Source organism: Podarcis bocagei, assembly GCF_964188305.1.
Source record: "Podarcis bocagei genome assembly, chromosome: Z".
NCBI lineage: Eukaryota > Metazoa > Chordata > Lepidosauria > Squamata > Lacertidae > Podarcis > Podarcis bocagei.
This window is the reverse complement of record NC_138140.1, coordinates 49,421,779-49,437,658: the sequence shown is the minus strand read 5'-3', so window position 1 is coordinate 49,437,658 and position 15,880 is coordinate 49,421,779. Positions and strand designations below refer to the sequence as shown.

General features: G+C 45.9%; 1 protein-coding gene across 1 annotated transcript in view; it reads left to right on the top strand.

Moving 5' to 3' along the window:
* The window catches only part of TAF1 (TATA-box binding protein associated factor 1), a 46,900-nt gene that overhangs the window by 10,526 nt on the left and 20,494 nt on the right, over window positions 1-15,880 (top strand). Inside the window, exons 7-19 of the mRNA XM_081180380.1 lie at window positions 1,918-2,109; window positions 2,218-2,410; window positions 4,499-4,666; window positions 5,816-5,940; window positions 6,033-6,140; window positions 6,545-6,718; window positions 7,547-7,720; window positions 7,809-7,913; window positions 9,403-9,603; window positions 11,336-11,474; window positions 12,890-13,020; window positions 15,043-15,153; window positions 15,637-15,786. Coding sequence (XP_081036506.1) covers window positions 1,918-2,109; window positions 2,218-2,410; window positions 4,499-4,666; window positions 5,816-5,940; window positions 6,033-6,140; window positions 6,545-6,718; window positions 7,547-7,720; window positions 7,809-7,913; window positions 9,403-9,603; window positions 11,336-11,474; window positions 12,890-13,020; window positions 15,043-15,153; window positions 15,637-15,786 — 1,971 coding nt within the window. The remainder of the gene's footprint in view (window positions 1-1,917; window positions 2,110-2,217; window positions 2,411-4,498; window positions 4,667-5,815; window positions 5,941-6,032; window positions 6,141-6,544; window positions 6,719-7,546; window positions 7,721-7,808; window positions 7,914-9,402; window positions 9,604-11,335; window positions 11,475-12,889; window positions 13,021-15,042; window positions 15,154-15,636; window positions 15,787-15,880) is intronic.

The following is a 15,880-nucleotide window of genomic DNA, read 5'->3' as shown; positions in this document are numbered from 1 at the left end:
ATATGGTAGCCATTTTCAAATATCTCAAGGGTCGTTACATGGAAGAGGGAGCAAGCTTCTTTTCTGGAGGGTAGGACTCAAGGCAATGGCTTCAAGTTGCAAGAAAAGAGATCCCGACTAAACATTCAGAAAAACTTTCTGACAGTAAAAGCTATTCAGTCGTGGAACGGACTCCCACAAGAGGCGGTGGACTTTCCTTTTGTGGAGGTTTTTAAGCCGAGGTTGGGTCAGGGATGCTTGAGCTGAGATTCCTGCATTGCAGGGGGTTGGACTAGATGACCCTGGGGATCTCTTCCAACTCTAAGATTCTAGGATTCTCTGAAATGAAGAGAGCCTCTTTGCTCCCTGCAGCCATCTAATTAGAGAGACAGACTCTCACAGACACAGGCTGACACTGAATCTCTCCTCCCTCAGATGTGCCCCACCTGGTGCTAGGGAGGATCCTCGTTGCTAAGCAACTTGCTTCAAGGACAGACTCTGTTCCAAGCACCATTTAAAGTTTATCTTTGGAATACAGCAGCAGGGGTGGGATGTAGTTCATGCCAGACAGCCTCTTTGCTACTTCAAAAGAGAGGTTGTGGATTCCTGTCTGCCTTGCTGTAGGACATAGGTTCCCCTGCCAGCAACAGCTGAATCTCTTCCTACCAAGAAGGAAGGCTGAGAAATATTAGTCTCTGACAGGCGAATGCCAAGTGCAAATCAGTGCTGAGGGTGGTCCAAGTCCTCTGGAGATGCTCCTACCAGCTCGCTTTTTTAGAAAATAATTTTTATTAAGTTTTCAATTTTACATCTCCAAATAAACCCGTTACAAACTTTAAAATATCTAGTGACTTCCTTCTACTCTTTCCATGGTTCATTTTACACATCCCTGCATATTTTTACTATAACCATTCAAATCAGTTTTCCATTTTACATCTATCAAAACAATTATTTACTCTGTTGAATTTATCTTAGTGCTTCCAGCGTTTTCAGCTTTATAGTTATTTTCCATATATTCAATAAATGATTTCCGCTTTTCTTTAAATATATGTTCTTCTTGCTCTTTTATTTTGTGTGTTAAATATGCAAGTTCTGCATTTTCTGACAGCTTAAGTTGCCAATCCTCTTTAGTTGGGACCTCACTCACTTTGCATTTTAGGGCTAACAAAACATGGGCCGCAGCTGTTGCATACATAACCTTTTCTGACACCTAGGAACTTCAGTCTGGGTTATTCCTAACAAAAAGGACTCTGGTTGTTGTTGTTTTCTTGGGCGGGGGAGTAGTCTTAAATATTTTTTTCAATTCATTATAAATCATTTCCCAATACACTTTTACCTTGTTACATGTCCACCACATGTGAAAAAAAGTTCTCTCCACTTCTTTACACTTTCAGCACATATCTGATTCTGTTTTATAAATCATAGCCAACCTACTCAGAGTTAAGTACCATCTATGAATCATTTTCAAATAATTCTCTTTCCATGAATAACTGTCAGTAAATTTCAGGTCACTTTTCCAGAGTTTCTCTCAGAGGTTGAGATCTATATTGTGCCCTATATCTATTGCACAGTGTGTCTTTGAAGCTTTAACAAGCTCGTCTTTTGTTTCCTGTTCTAGTAGAAAATTATACATTTTAGACAAAGGTCTATCCCTTTTTTTGTAAGAGTTTTTTCCCCTCTTCAAATTGTGAGCTTTGGTCCAGAAATCAATTCTTTCTATCTCATTTAAACATGTTGTGTAACTGGTGTTATTGCAACCAATCTGTAACTTGGCTCCTTAAGTCTTCCATAGGTTTCAATCTGGGTTCCCTCACTGTAAAATCCAGCAGTTCCCTGTAAGCTGCCCATTGTCGGTCCATATTAACTCTCTTAAATGTAATTGCTTCAGTGGGATCCAGCTCCTCTCTCTTGACCCTCTGACTCCCTCTCCCCCTCCAGATCACCATGATGGCACCGGTGAAGCCCAAGGCCTCCCAGTCTACGAAAAACACGAAGGTGGCAGCCCCCACGTCCAAGGTGGCTGAATGGCGCCATGGGCCTGCCAAGTTCTGGTATGACATGTTGGGCGTCCCCGAGGACGGCAGCGGCTTTGACTATGGTTTCAAGATGAAGGAGCACAAAGAGGAGGAGGTGGGTGTGGAGGAAGGGCTCTGTTTTTCCTCTTCCAAAGCAGCAGCAGGAAGAGGAGGGAAGGGGCCCAGCTACCAGCACCTTGACCATTTTCTGTTCTCCCTTCAGACTCCTAAGGCTGAGAAGGACAATCTGCTGTCAGATGAGGACTTCCTCATGGTGACCCAGAAGCACTGGGAGGATGACGTGATCTGGAACGTGGATGACATCAAGGAGGATCCCAAGGCAAAGCAAGCGAGGCAGGAGGCCTGGTTGCCATCCAGTATGAAGACAGGTGCCGCCGCCACCAGCACCCAGCAAGGTAAGGTTAGCAGGCAACTGGAGGAAGGGCCATATCTCAGTGCCAGAGCACACCTGCTTCGCACACGGAAGGTCCCTGGTTCAGCTCCAGCATCTTCAGGTCCGGCTGGGAAACGTGGCCTGAAATCCTGGAATGCTGCTGCCTGTTAGTGCCCGCAATACTGAGGCTGATGGACCAATCTTGGTATAAGTCAGTTTCCTATAATTATGTCTCTTTAAAGCTGCAGGTTGTATTAATAACAATACCATTGTCAAAACATTATTATTGGTAGTAGTTGTAGTAGTAACCCTTTTATATATACAGTATATATGTATCAAAATGATTTACAGACAGGCCAGAGAAACAGATTACAATTTTACTCTGTGAAGCACCCTAAGATCTTATGATGAAGGGTAGTATATAACTCAAAATAATAGAATAAAAGCAGTACGACCCCCACCCAGCCCACGGCAAATAGATTTCAAAAGCAATACGAAACAAATACCTGCAACAGAGATGTTTCACCTCACTGCACAAACTTATTGAAACGAAAAGTTCCTCAATTTGTCACTTTGTTTTTAATGTCTGATTTTATGTTTTCAATGAATTTGTGTGTTTGTGTGTGTCTGCGTTTTATGTGAATGGCTTAGAGCAGGGATGTCCAACTGGTCAACAGCGATTGACAGGTCGACCCCCGGTTGATATAAGTCGATCGCGGTTGATTGTGGGCTCATTTTCCTCCTCGGGTGGACGTCCCTGGCTTAGAGGGTTTCGTTGTTCTTGCTTATGCAGTATTTAAAGATATTGCCAAGTAAATAGACAAGAAGCACACTTTTTAGACCGTCTGCCGCTGGACTTCATTTGGCCTCCTCAACATCTTCTTGCATCTGTTGCCAGGACTGAACTGCAGTGGGTGCCTGCTCAGTTTGCCTCTCCCTCTGACACACAAAGCCCAGCATGTTGGGAGTGTTGGGCCTTGCTCAGCAAAGAGGAGCAGCTCCTCAAACAGTAGAGAGGAAAGAGGAGGCTTGTACCATGCAGTGGAAAGATGTTCTATGTTAGTCAGCAAAAGGGAACGGGCAATAATTACCTGGCAGGATCTAGGTCTGACGTGTCAGCTTCAGCCCTGCCCACATTTCAAGCTTGAGGCCTATTCAGAGGAACAGCAGCAGATCTGTACTCAGTCAGTGACCATTGAAGAGTTGTTGAATCTGGGAGTCCCTTCCACAGGACAAGAGATCCCAGCACCTGGGGTTCCTGGATAGCTATTTGACCCCACCCCACCCCACCCCACCCCACCCCACAACAAATCTCCCCCAGGAGCACAGAATGCAATGAACCAGGCAGGATCTTCAGAGACACTGCCAAAGTGGCTGGTTTAGCTGCAGAGGACACTATTGTGGTGGCTTTAAACGGGATTAGGCAAATCCACGTAGGCCTGTTAACCCTGATGGCTATGTTCTCCCTACATTGCTGGAGACAGTATGCTGCTGAATACCAGTTTCTGGAAACCATAGGAGGGGAGAGGTCTTGCTTGTGGGCTTCCCTGGGGAATCTGGTTGGCCACTGAGTACAAGATGCTAGACTAATTGGGCTGTTGGCAGAACTTCTCATATATTGTTATGGGGTCTTGAGAGAGCAGTTCCTTGGAACAGAGGTGCTGAAATTCCAATGTACCTCAAGCACATGGCAGTCAGTGGAGATATGGTCATTTGTATCCTTTGCGTTTCTGGAAATAAAATGGCTAGGGTGTTGAGGAACAAATGGAAGCAGGGCTGTAGTGATAAGGACCAATCACATGAGTCATCACCACACACATGGCAAAAAAACAAACAAACCCTCTCCCCACATGCTGGTAACTTGTGTTAAATGAGCAGCATCGATTCTCCAATAAGCCTCTGTGTGGAAGGAAGCACCCACCATTGACAATGTGCTCTTCCTCTTTGTCTTGCAAAATTCACACACTCTGCCCTTTCATCTTCTGAGGGTCAAGTCTGTGCTTTGGAGAGGGTGGTCAGCATCATCTGGGTAGATAGGGGGAAGAGGAATTTGACAGGGTCCTAGTTCTCTGGAGATCTTTACAGGAGTGCTTTTGTTGTGTCATTGCAGCAAATCAGAAAGAAGGCAAGCCGTGGTACTCTATTTTCCCCATTGAGAACAGAGAGCTCATTTATGGCCGTTGGGAGGACAACATCATCTGGGACCATGAAGCAATGGAGAATGTCTTAACTCCATCGGTTATGACACTTGACTCAGATGATGAAAATCTAGTCCTGGGTTTGTTCACACAATCACAATGCTTTTCCTTTGACCTACTAGTGGTTGGAAACAAGAGATTTCTGGCTTTCTGGAGATCAGTGATTTTGCAGGGTTGGGTTGGGGAACATAGATGCAAAATTCAGGTGGACTGAGGAAATAATGATGATAATAATTTTATTATTTATTATTTTTACCTTGCCCATCTGGCTGGCTTGCAGCATATATAAAAACATAGTAAAATGTCAAACATTAAAAACTTCCCAATACACGGCTGCCTTCAGATGTTTTCTAAAAGTTGTGTAGTTCTTTTTATCTCCTTGCCATCTGATAGAGGGTGTTCCACAGGGAGGGCACCACTTACTTAGAAGGCCCTCTGCCTGGTTCCCTGTAACTTCGCTTTTTGCAGTGAGGGAACTGCCAGAAGACCCTCTGATTCGGACCTCAGGGGCTGGGCGATGGAGGTGGAGATACTCCTTCACCTTCAGGTATACTGGACTGAATGTTTTACTGAGCAATCTGCTGTTTAAGACAGGTGAAGCTCTTCCTTTTTTTTTTTTTTTTAGCTCCCAGAAAATTGCTCCTAACTGTCCTGACTTCTCCCAAGGGATTCTGGGAATTGTAGTTGCTTAAGGGGCCTGAGGATCTAATAGAACTCTGATTCCTTTGGAGGAGCCATTAGTTAACTCGTGTGTGTGTGTGTGTACACACACACACACACACACACACACACACACACACACACAATGTAGCAATGGGGCTTAACCTGCAGAAGCAAGGAGTGAGGTGACCTGTCATGTAATAGATCCCATGGGGAGGGAATTAGATCATGGTCTCAGATTTGAAGGTCAGTTAAATCTCTTATTGTTTTAAGTTAAGATTGTATTTTAAAAATTAGTTGGCCCTTTTTTTACATTTTAAAATATTTTTGCAAATTTTACAGAAGAGATAAAAATATCATCACCTGGCATTAACAATAAGAATATTCAATCAATCCTAACTTAAAAGTATAGATTAATATAAGCAGTCCATGTCCAAATAGGTTTCTTAAAGAGGTTGCCAGTGAAGGGTCATGCATTCAGATGGACTTCCTTTATGTAAGTGCTTTGGTGATGGGGATACCTACAGACAGACATTGAGAGTACACTTTTATTGTATGTTCTTTCCTAGAAATTCCTGAGGAGGACGACGAGGGGATGTTGAACACTCCTTCTGAAACTAAGAAAAAACCTTCTCAAAGGAATAGCCGGATTCTCCTGAGCAAGACGGGAGTTATTCAGGAGGAGCCTCAACAGGTTTGTGGAAGCGGCTCAGTTTGTTTCACATAAGGCTAATAAATGGAAGGGGGGAAAATTCTGACTTCAACTTCCCTGTGTTGCAACTCTAGAATATGTCTGACCCAGAAGTGAAGGACCCCTGGAACCTCTCGAATGATGAATTTTACTATCCAAACAAGCATAGGCTTCATGGAACCTTTGGAGGCAACATCATCCAGGTTAAAACCAGTGGTATCATCTCTCTCTGTATGTGCATGCATGTTTAAATGTGCAAAAGTGCAGTCTCGTGCAGAATTCCAGCCTTCTGAGAACCATGTGCCTGTGGCAAAATGCTCAGCCTTGCATCTTCACAATAGGACAAGATTCTGTGTGCAGGTACGATTGGTGAGCCAGCTTTCCATTGGATGCTTACAGAGCTTCTTCCCAAGGCTTAGGATGTGGCTTTGCATGGCATGTTCGTAGGGTGGACATATCCCTCAGCCCCTTCCCTTCTGTGACCCATGATTGCCCTTGTTCTGGGATGGGGACATGTTCCTTTGGCTGGCGGTAATGTACATCCAGACTTTTGTACATCCTGAGTAAAAGTTCATGTTTGGGTTGTGTGTTTTTTTGCTTGGTGCAGCACTCAATTCCTGCAATGCAGCTTCAACAGCCCTTCTTCCCCACCCACCTGGACCCCACAGAGCTTCGCCAGCTGCACCGGCCCCCCTTGAAGAAATATTCCGTTGGGGCCTTGTCCCAGCCTGGCCCCCATCCAGTGCAGTCACTACAAAACCACATCAAGAAGAAAGCCAAGGTAAAGCCTCCATTTCCTGGTTCTGCTCTGATGCTTTGACAGCTATGCCCTCAACTCTTTCTCACCTTGGGGACTCAGAGAGAAACTACCTGATGCTGTGTGTGTTTCTGTCCTCGTTTAGCCGGTTTATAATTTTTTAATATTAAAATCTTCATTGGTTTTATAACTTGACACAAAACCCAATTTATACACTTTTCTTAACAATTCCACTTCCCGTCCTCCCATTGATGATGTCCCCCCTCCTGCAATTACCTGGTGCCTTTTATACAATGCTTATTCTACTTTACATTTCTTTATTTATTTCATTCTTGCTACCCTTCCATTGCTTACACTTCAAGCCTGCTTGCAATTTCATTTGGCTATAATCCTTTTTGAAAAAATTCCATTCTTCCATATACTATTCTCATTTTGGTCTCTTTGCCATCACTTTTGCTATCTTCACATAGTCCATTAACTTCAAAATCCGCTCCTCTTTTATTGGAACCTTGCCGCCTTCCCACTTCTGTGCATACAGAACTCTGGCTGCTGCGGTCGCATACTTAAGCAACTTGGCCATCTTTTTCGGGATTTCTAATCCTATTACTCCTAATAAGAATGCTTCAGGCTTTTGGGGAACAGTGATTTTAAACTTTTTTTATTTCATTATGTATCATTACCCAAAAGCCTGTTGAGATATATATATATATATATATATATATACACACAAGTCCAGCACCTATAGAAAGATGTCCCATGTGTTGGCACTTCCGACATTTGTTCGACGCTGTCTTATACATCTTTGCTATCTGCATTTGGTCTCTTTGTACTTTCAACTTGCTCTGCACCCAGATGAGAAGGAGTGCGCTGCAAGCCTCTGGTGGTGGGGAGATGTTCTTCATGCGCACTCCGCAAGACCTCTCAGGCAAGGATGGAGACCTTATCCTAGCGGAGTACAGTGAGGAGAACCCCCCCTTAATGATGCGGGTTGGCATGGCAACCAAGATGAAGAACTACTACAAGCGGGTGAGAGTGCGGTTGTTTGGCTGCAGGTGTTTGAGCTTCTGTAGCTTGAGGCTGCCCTTCTCACTAAAGCTGTATTTTCTTTTGGCAGAAGCCGGGTAAAGATTCAGGTCCCCCTAAGCAGCCATATGGGGAGACCACCTACTGCCAAACCTCCCCCTTCTTGGGTTCTCTTTACCCAGGCCAGCAACTCCAGGTGAGATGTCTGCCTTTCACAATGGGTGGGGTGGCAAGATTGAGTTTGCGTGTGTTCTTCAGAATTGTGTGACCTCCTTCCCAAAGCCAAGATGTATTTGCCTAGTTTTGGAAAGGAGGCTCGAGGCTCTGGCAGGGTCCCAGAGCTACCACCTTCCCAAAGCCCGGTAAGCAAGGGCTTTGCAGAGGCGTGTCATAGCCCGTATGAGTCCTGTTGCTGAGCAAGCAAGGACTAGGAGTCTCTGAGGAACACTTACCAGAAAGGAGAATCCACATATGAAGTCAGACAGTCCAGAGATCAGGGAAACCAGATGATTACAGAGCCCAGGTGGAGAGCAGGAAGCAACAAGGTAAGGCCAGGCACCACAGGCATTGTTTCCAGCATCTACTGCTACTGGGAGCTCTATTTAAAAAGGCTGAAGCCAGCTGATTCTCATCAGCGCCTTCTCTGTGTCCTTGAAGGCTGATCAGCTACAGGTGCAGTCATTCCACCTTCTCCTCCTCCAGGCTGCTGTTCAGCAGGTGAAACTGACTCCTGGCTCGTGACAAGAAGGCACAGGGGCTCTTGGGCACTGCCAGAGTCCTTGTGATGCCTTCTCTGTGGCCCCAGCTGTGCAGGGGGGAAATAAATAAACGGAGAGTGGGTTTCCTCCACTTTCCATTTTTTCATTTCGCTCCCTGTACCTCTCCAAAGCCACAACCTCGTAAGTAAAATAAGCATAAGATGTGAGTCACTTGTATGGCTTTCTGAAGATGTCTAAAAGAAGGCGGGAATGCTTTCTGCCAAAACTCTCAGACACTTGCAATAAAAGCTTGGACTTGGTCATTAGAGTTGCGGTGGAGAATTCTTCCATGGCTAGGGAGTCTGTACTCTGGGTGTGAGTGCTTCTCCCCAAGGTACCAGCAGAGGCCAGATACCTGGGAAGGTGGGGGGCGAACAGCTTGTTCATGGCAGTCCCACCCATGGACAGCATCCAGTATTCCCTCTGGCCCATGACTTCAGAGAGTGCCATAGTGAACTGTGTGCAGGCAAGCAGCCAGTACATTTGCTGTTTCTAATGTTTTGCACTTTGGTCACCTTTGGAAAATGGAAGGTGACTTGGCGTGTGGGTAGTGAGCTTGCACTGCTTGTATGCCTTTGATCTTGCTGTGTATCAACTGTCTCTTGGGTTTGATGAAGAATCCCATTACAGTAAAACCTCATCCTGCATCCGCCTCCGCTTGCGTCCGCTTTGGCGAATGTCTGCGGCAAACCTGGAAGTACCGGAATGGGTTACTTCCAGGGTCGCCACTCGCGCAGAAGCGCTAATCGCCCCATGTGCAGACACGGCATTTCGACATGCAGATCCTCCAGAACAGATCCCATCCGCAAAACGAGGTTTGACTGTATGTCTCAAGGACTAAAGCTGGTCTGTAAGGTACTGTTGGATTCTTTTTCTTTTCCTGACTCCTGTTGCAGTTGACCAAGGTAGCCCCTTTCCTTTTGACAGGCATTTGAAAACAATCTCTTCCGGGCTCCGATTTATCGTCACAAGATGCCGGAAACAGACTTCTTAGTTATCCGGGATCAGAATGGTTACTACATCCGGGATTTGCAGGATATCTTTGTGGTTGGACAGCAGTGTCCTCTCTTTGAAGTTCCTCAACCCAACTCCAAACGTGCCAAGACTCACATTCGAAACTTTCTCCAGGTTTGTCTTCTGTGGGTTACGCAAGTTATTAGCTCTGCAGTAAGCTCAGGGAAAATGGAGTGTTGTTGCAGCTGTGACATATGGGCCTGTGCAAGAGGGCAGACTGTTAAAAAGTTTTGTGTTCATATTTGAGCTCAAAAATGGATTGGTTCACGTTCACTAGTAACTTCAAAGTAATTGCCCTCTTTTGTAGTTTGGCTCACTTGCTTGAGACTATTGATATTTTCTTAATTGTTCTTTAGTATTTTCCAAAATAGCATACAATAAAACTTACTGTTGCAAAATGAAACAAGGTCATGCACAACTAAGACACTCCTTCCCTCCCCAATTCACATTGCAAGGTCGTTTTCCTCCTTCAAGAAGCTTAGCTGAAGGCACTGACAAATTTTCATTATCACAGAAACACAAGTGTCCTTCCAAAATAACCCCTGCCCTCTAGAAGGCCAAATGCTCCGCATGCTCATGTTTACAAAAGAAACAAATGGAAACCAAGGAGAGTCAAATGCATTAGGATTAGCTACTTGCCTTAAGAATCTATTAGTATCCTTCACTTTTTCAGCCAGTGCTGTGTGCAACACAGTAATACCAAGTTTGCCATGACAGCTCTGACGTATCCCAGCATCAGGAAATCTCCATGCTGGCTTCTGTCAAGAGGAAAAAATCTTTGTTCAATATGTTTGATGCAGTGCACGCAATATCTCGGATGCGGATTCACATGAGGCAGATGTGTTATCTGGTGTACTGAGCATTTCTTCCCTAGGTTTGGGCTAGGGCAGTGCTGCCTATCAAATATGCAGCCTTATTGTTCATTTCCCCTTCCCAGAATCACAGGCAAATAAAATAGGACAGAAAAAGCACTCTGGACAAGGCAACCTTATATGGATGTGACACACAGATCTTAGGCATTTGTTCACTGGGGCTCTTGCTGCCCAGTGATCACCACCAGCTTCTCATTGTTGGGTTTGGTGATATTGCACAGCTCGAGCTTCAAGTCTTCATGATACTCAGGTGCCCCCATTTCTTGCCAAGTGGATCCGTACTGAAGGCACAGACTCAGCTATGTGCAACGAGGGGGATGGCAGAAGCAGATTGAGCCACCTCCGCTTTTGCCTGAGGATGAGAGTCAAAAGGGCTCTCATAACGGCTCCCGTTTTCATTTGAGCCCCATTGGTGCTTTTTTCCAGGCTCTGAATCTCCATTAGCTTTGTTGCTGTCCCAGGGGGCTGCCTGAAACCCCAAATGTCTCCCGGAAAGTTTTGTATGCTCCTCCCAAGGCTTGCTGATGATTACAATTTCTTACTTGCCCTTTACCCCAGGGTCCCAGGGCAGGTTACAGCAATCAAAACCCAATGTTAAAAACAGTTTGAAACAAAATTTCAGAAATAAGGTGAGTCCTAAAAATATACAAGTGTCAAAGAGAGGTGAATCGAGCGTTCACCAAACTGTGCCAGATGCCCCTCTGTGGACAACTTAGGGGCTAACACAGAGAAGGCCCTATCCTGGAAACGCCCCCACCCCCCAGCTTCTGAAGGCAGTGGAACAACCAAGAGGCCTTCTGTGGGAAGAAGGTGGTCTTTCAGATATTTGAGGCCTGAATCATTTAGATCCCTCCTTGGAGGACTGAACGGCCCCCATTAAGAGGTCATTGGGCTTGGCTATGCACAGGTTCCCTTCTTGCCACACAAGCGTAGCCCACTGGCATCTCAAGCTGTTCCTTTGGCTTTCTTGTTAGGCCTTCATATACCGCCTGTTCAGTAAGAGAGACGAACCCCGGAGGATCCGCATGGAGGATATCAGGAACGCATTTCCTTTGGTCTCAGACACCAGAGTCCGGAAGCAGCTGAAGCCCTGTGCAGTCTACGAGCGCACACGTAAGCTTGTGCTCCCTTGCAATACCAGGCACCAGCTTTCCTGGGAAGCCCCACTTTGCTGAGGTGGTCACTGAGCATAGCCTTGTTTTCCTGGGGAGGGCCACTGCTTCTGCCCCCAGAAGCTCCCACGTTTCGCCTTTGCCATCTCTGCTTAAAAGGACCAGGCAACAAGTAACAGGAATGTCTCTGTTGCGGCTGAGACTTGGGGAGCCGCTACCAGTCTGTCACTTCCTCCTTCAGGTTCCTAGGATCCTCAGAGCCCCAGGTGGGCTTCTGGCCTCACAGACTGACCGGTTGGGACCCTTAGGACGTGGAAATGCCTTTTTCATCACAGGAACTCTTCTCTGCTTTTATTCCCAAGGCTTACCTCCTGTATCCATGCCTAATTGTCTATAGCATAGCGCTTCCCCACACCTGCACACATTCTTCTCCGATATCCCTTTACTGGCTTTACAAGCATGAGTGGGGTGCTCTGTGTATCTGTTTCCAGGGTCAAAGCAACATTTTTAAAAATGGCTGATCAGCAAGGGAGAAAAGCTTTTGGAAGCTGTTGAAAACTGTACCCCCCCCCTGTTTTAAGTACAGTGGTACCTCGCAAGACGAATGCCTCGCAAGACAAAAAACTCGCTAGACGAAAGGGTTTTTGGTTTTTTGAGCTGCTTCGCAAGACGATTTTCCCTATGGGCTTGCTTCGCAAGACGGAAACGTCTTGCAAGTTTGTTTCCTTTTTCTTAACACCGCTAATACAGTTGCGACTTGACTTCGAGGAGCAACTCATAGAACGCGGTGTGGTTGCCTTTTTTGAGGTTTTTAAGGACTTTGGTGATTTTTGAAGCTTTTCCAAAACTTTCCCGACACCATGCTTCGCAAGACGAAAAAAATCGCAAGACGAGAAAACTCGCGGAACGAATTAATTTCGTCTTGCGAGGCACCACTGTATTAGGAGACAGATCTGAAAAAACGTTAAGATCAGATAAAATATAAAATGCAGTGAAGAATCTCAAACCTTGATAGAGAAACATATTTCACCACCCTGTGATTGCAAAAGTCTGGGTAGAATGTGTTTTGGGGTACTGAATCTGCATTTATTGATATTTTATTTGTCCCCGGTATGTATATATTTGGTTTTCCACCTTGGCTGTGGGTTCTGGCATGTTGTCTGCCTGCTTCTCCTGTTGCTCAGACTACAAGGGGAAGGGACAGTAGGCCAGAGACAGATTGAAACTCACATCAACTTTCTAAGCACCTGCGTAGGCTTATCTAAACAAAAACGGTTTTAGCAGTGCAGTGCCTAGCGTCAGGAAACAGGGAGTTCCAAAGTATAGGACCTGCCACACTAAAAGAGCCGAGTTCTTACAAATGCAGATCAGGTATCATTCCTGGTATGACTCAGCGGGGACCTCTGCTTCTTTCAGAGATGTACGCAAACTGGTGGAAACTAAAGCCAGGTTTCAGACTGCCCACCGAAGAGGAGATAAGAGCAATGGTGTCTCCAGAGCAGTGCTGCGGCTATTACAGCATGATCTCTGCCGAACAGCATTTGAAGGTGAGCCTGTGTCTTTTGTGAATATCCTCAGTCCTTGTTGGTTGCCTTCACACTCTGCAAGATACTTGAGAACTGCAAGGACATCTTGCTTCTGCCAATCTCCACCAGCGGGAGAATTATAAAGGGAGAGTGTAGGTTGCAAAACATGGCCAGCCACTGTGGCGTAGTGGTTAGAATGTTAGACCAGGACCTGGGAGGCCAGGGTTCAAGTCCCCACTCAGCCATGAAGCTCACTGGGTGACCTTGAGGCTGAAATATTTTGGCTGGCCCATCTACCTAACAGGGTTGTTGGGAGAATTAAATGAGGAAAGGGAGAACCTTGAGCTCCTTTTTGGGGAGGGAGGAGAAAGTGTGATATGAAAGCAATAAGTTTAAATGCAAATAAATATACAGTCATACCTCGTGTTACGTTTGCTTCACGTTGTGGCTTTTCAGGTTACGAATGCGGCAAACTCGGAAGGGTTTAATTCTGGGTTCGCCGCACGCGCAGAAGCGATCTATGCGCTTCGCACATGCGCAGAAGCGATCTGGGCACTTCAGGCATGTGCAGAAGCATTCTTATCGTGCTTCATGCCCGCGCAGTAGCAACACTCTATGGACTTTTTGGGGTGCGAATGGCACTCCAAAATGGATCACGTTCGTAAGTAGAGATACCACTGTATATAAATTTAATAAATAAATACATCATAAATACATCAACCAGTTTTCTGGTTAGGCAGAGCTGTTGTTCTGGCCTAGGCATTCAAAGTTAACATTAATTTTGTGGAGAGGCCTTAGTTCAGTGGAAGAATCATCTGATTTGCATATAGAGTATCCCAGGTTCAATTTCCAGCATCTCCTGGAGAGCCGTGTAGATACCAGTGAGCCAGATGGACTAGTGTATGACTGGCAGCTTTCTATGTAAGAGAGAAGTGGCCAGGCTGACTGTATTCTAGCCAGATCCAGTGTGTGCACTTCAAGGAAGCAGAACGGCAGTATGCATTCGCTATGATTGAGGAGACTGGAGCCTCATCTATCTCCTTGTTAGGCTGGCAGTTTTTTACATGGCTAGCACTTGAATTTCATCATAGCTGTGGAATAGCACTTTGAATAGCAGTCTTGTAAGGTCCTGTTGGATATTTCTAGACACTGCTTAGAGCAGTGTTTCTCAAACTTGGGTCTCCAGCTCTTGTTTGACTATGATGCACATTATCCCTTTCTAGTGGGACCAGTGGTCAGGAATGATGGGCGATGTAGTCCAACAACGGCTGGGGACCCAAGTTTTAGAACATCATCTGAGCAGTATCAACAAAGCCCCACTGCCCCTCTGGCTCACAAGGAGACTTTCCCCAGAGCAGAAAAGGATGTCCCCTTCAGACTCTGGGGAGGGTCTCCTCGCAAGCCACTAGGACTCTCCTGGGCGGACCCCACTTCCGGGTTCCCAGCAGAAGTGGGAAGACTGGTTTGCGTGTGGCTGCACACATGTAGATCACATGCAAATAGGGAGTTGCCTGTACTCAATGTAATATAATTTTTAATACTTCTAAAGATGGGGAAAACATGGTTTATGAGAAGTTGCTTCACTCTGCTGGGCGCAAAGTAGAAATTAATTGTTCTGTAAAGCTTTGCTTCAAAGCGATGCTTTTGGTTACACAAAAATAAGGTAACCTTTGTATCAGGATCTGAGTCTAACACACCATTTCAGGTGACTCTTGTCAGATGTCTTACCTTACCTATTGCTCTAAGATGACTCCCTTGCCCCAGCTGAGGCATCCACTCAAGAGAAGGCAGGTCTTTGGGATTCTTTGGCTGCTAAAAACCTTGGGCAGACTTGCCATCCAGTGGGAACAGGGACAACGGGAAGGCAGTAGCCTGTGATGGGGAGATTCTTTCCTTGAGTATGTGGTCTCTTGAATACAAAGCTTGCTTTCTGTTATCACAGGTCCTGTGCTAACAGGGTGGCCCAAGGCCCCTCTGTGTGCCCCCGTTTGCATGGGCATGTCCCACGTGACTCAGAAAATTGCTTCCCAACTCTTTCCTCAGGATGCAGGTTATGGGATGAAATCCTTCATTGCCCAAGAAGAAAAAGAAGAGGAGGGAGAGCAGCAAGAAGGAGAAAAGGAAGAAGAAAACAATCTGAAGATAGATGATGAGGTAGAACCAGCACTGCACAGTGGCTCACCAGGGAAGTGCCAGATATTCTCAACCATAACCTTAGATGGGGTAGTAATAATAGTAATAACAATTGTAAGAATGTATTGTTTGTACCCTGAGTGGGTTTCACCAGCCACTCTGGGTGGCCTCCAGCATAATAAAAGCACAGCAAAACATCAAACATTAAAAACTTCCTGATACATGGCTGCCTTAAGATGTCTTCAGAAAGTTGTGTAGTTGTTTATCTGTTTGACATCTGTCAGGAGGCTGTTCCACAGGGTGGGCGCCACTACCGAGAAGGTCCTCTGCCTGGTTTCCTGAAACTTTACTTCTCACGGTAGGGGAATGGCCAGAAGGCCCTTGGAGCTGGACCTCAGTGTCCAGGCTAAACAACGGGGGTGGAGATGCTCCTTCTGGATAACCTCTTCCTTCACCTGCCAAACAGACCCAGTGTGTGACGGCTTTCTCCCATCCACCCCTTAGATACGCTGTGCCCCCTGGAACACTACGCAGGCCTTTATTGCAGCAATGAACGGGAAATGTCTCTTGGACGTGACTGGAGTGGCAGACCCTACAGGATGTGGAGAAGGATTCTCCTATGTGAAGATCCCACACAAGTCATCTCAGCGGAAAGTAAGTGGATGGCCCAGGTTAGGAAAGTTAGGAAAATGTTAGGGGGCTGCCTCCTCCTCCTCCTCCTCCTCCCCACTCCTCCTTCTCCTGCTCC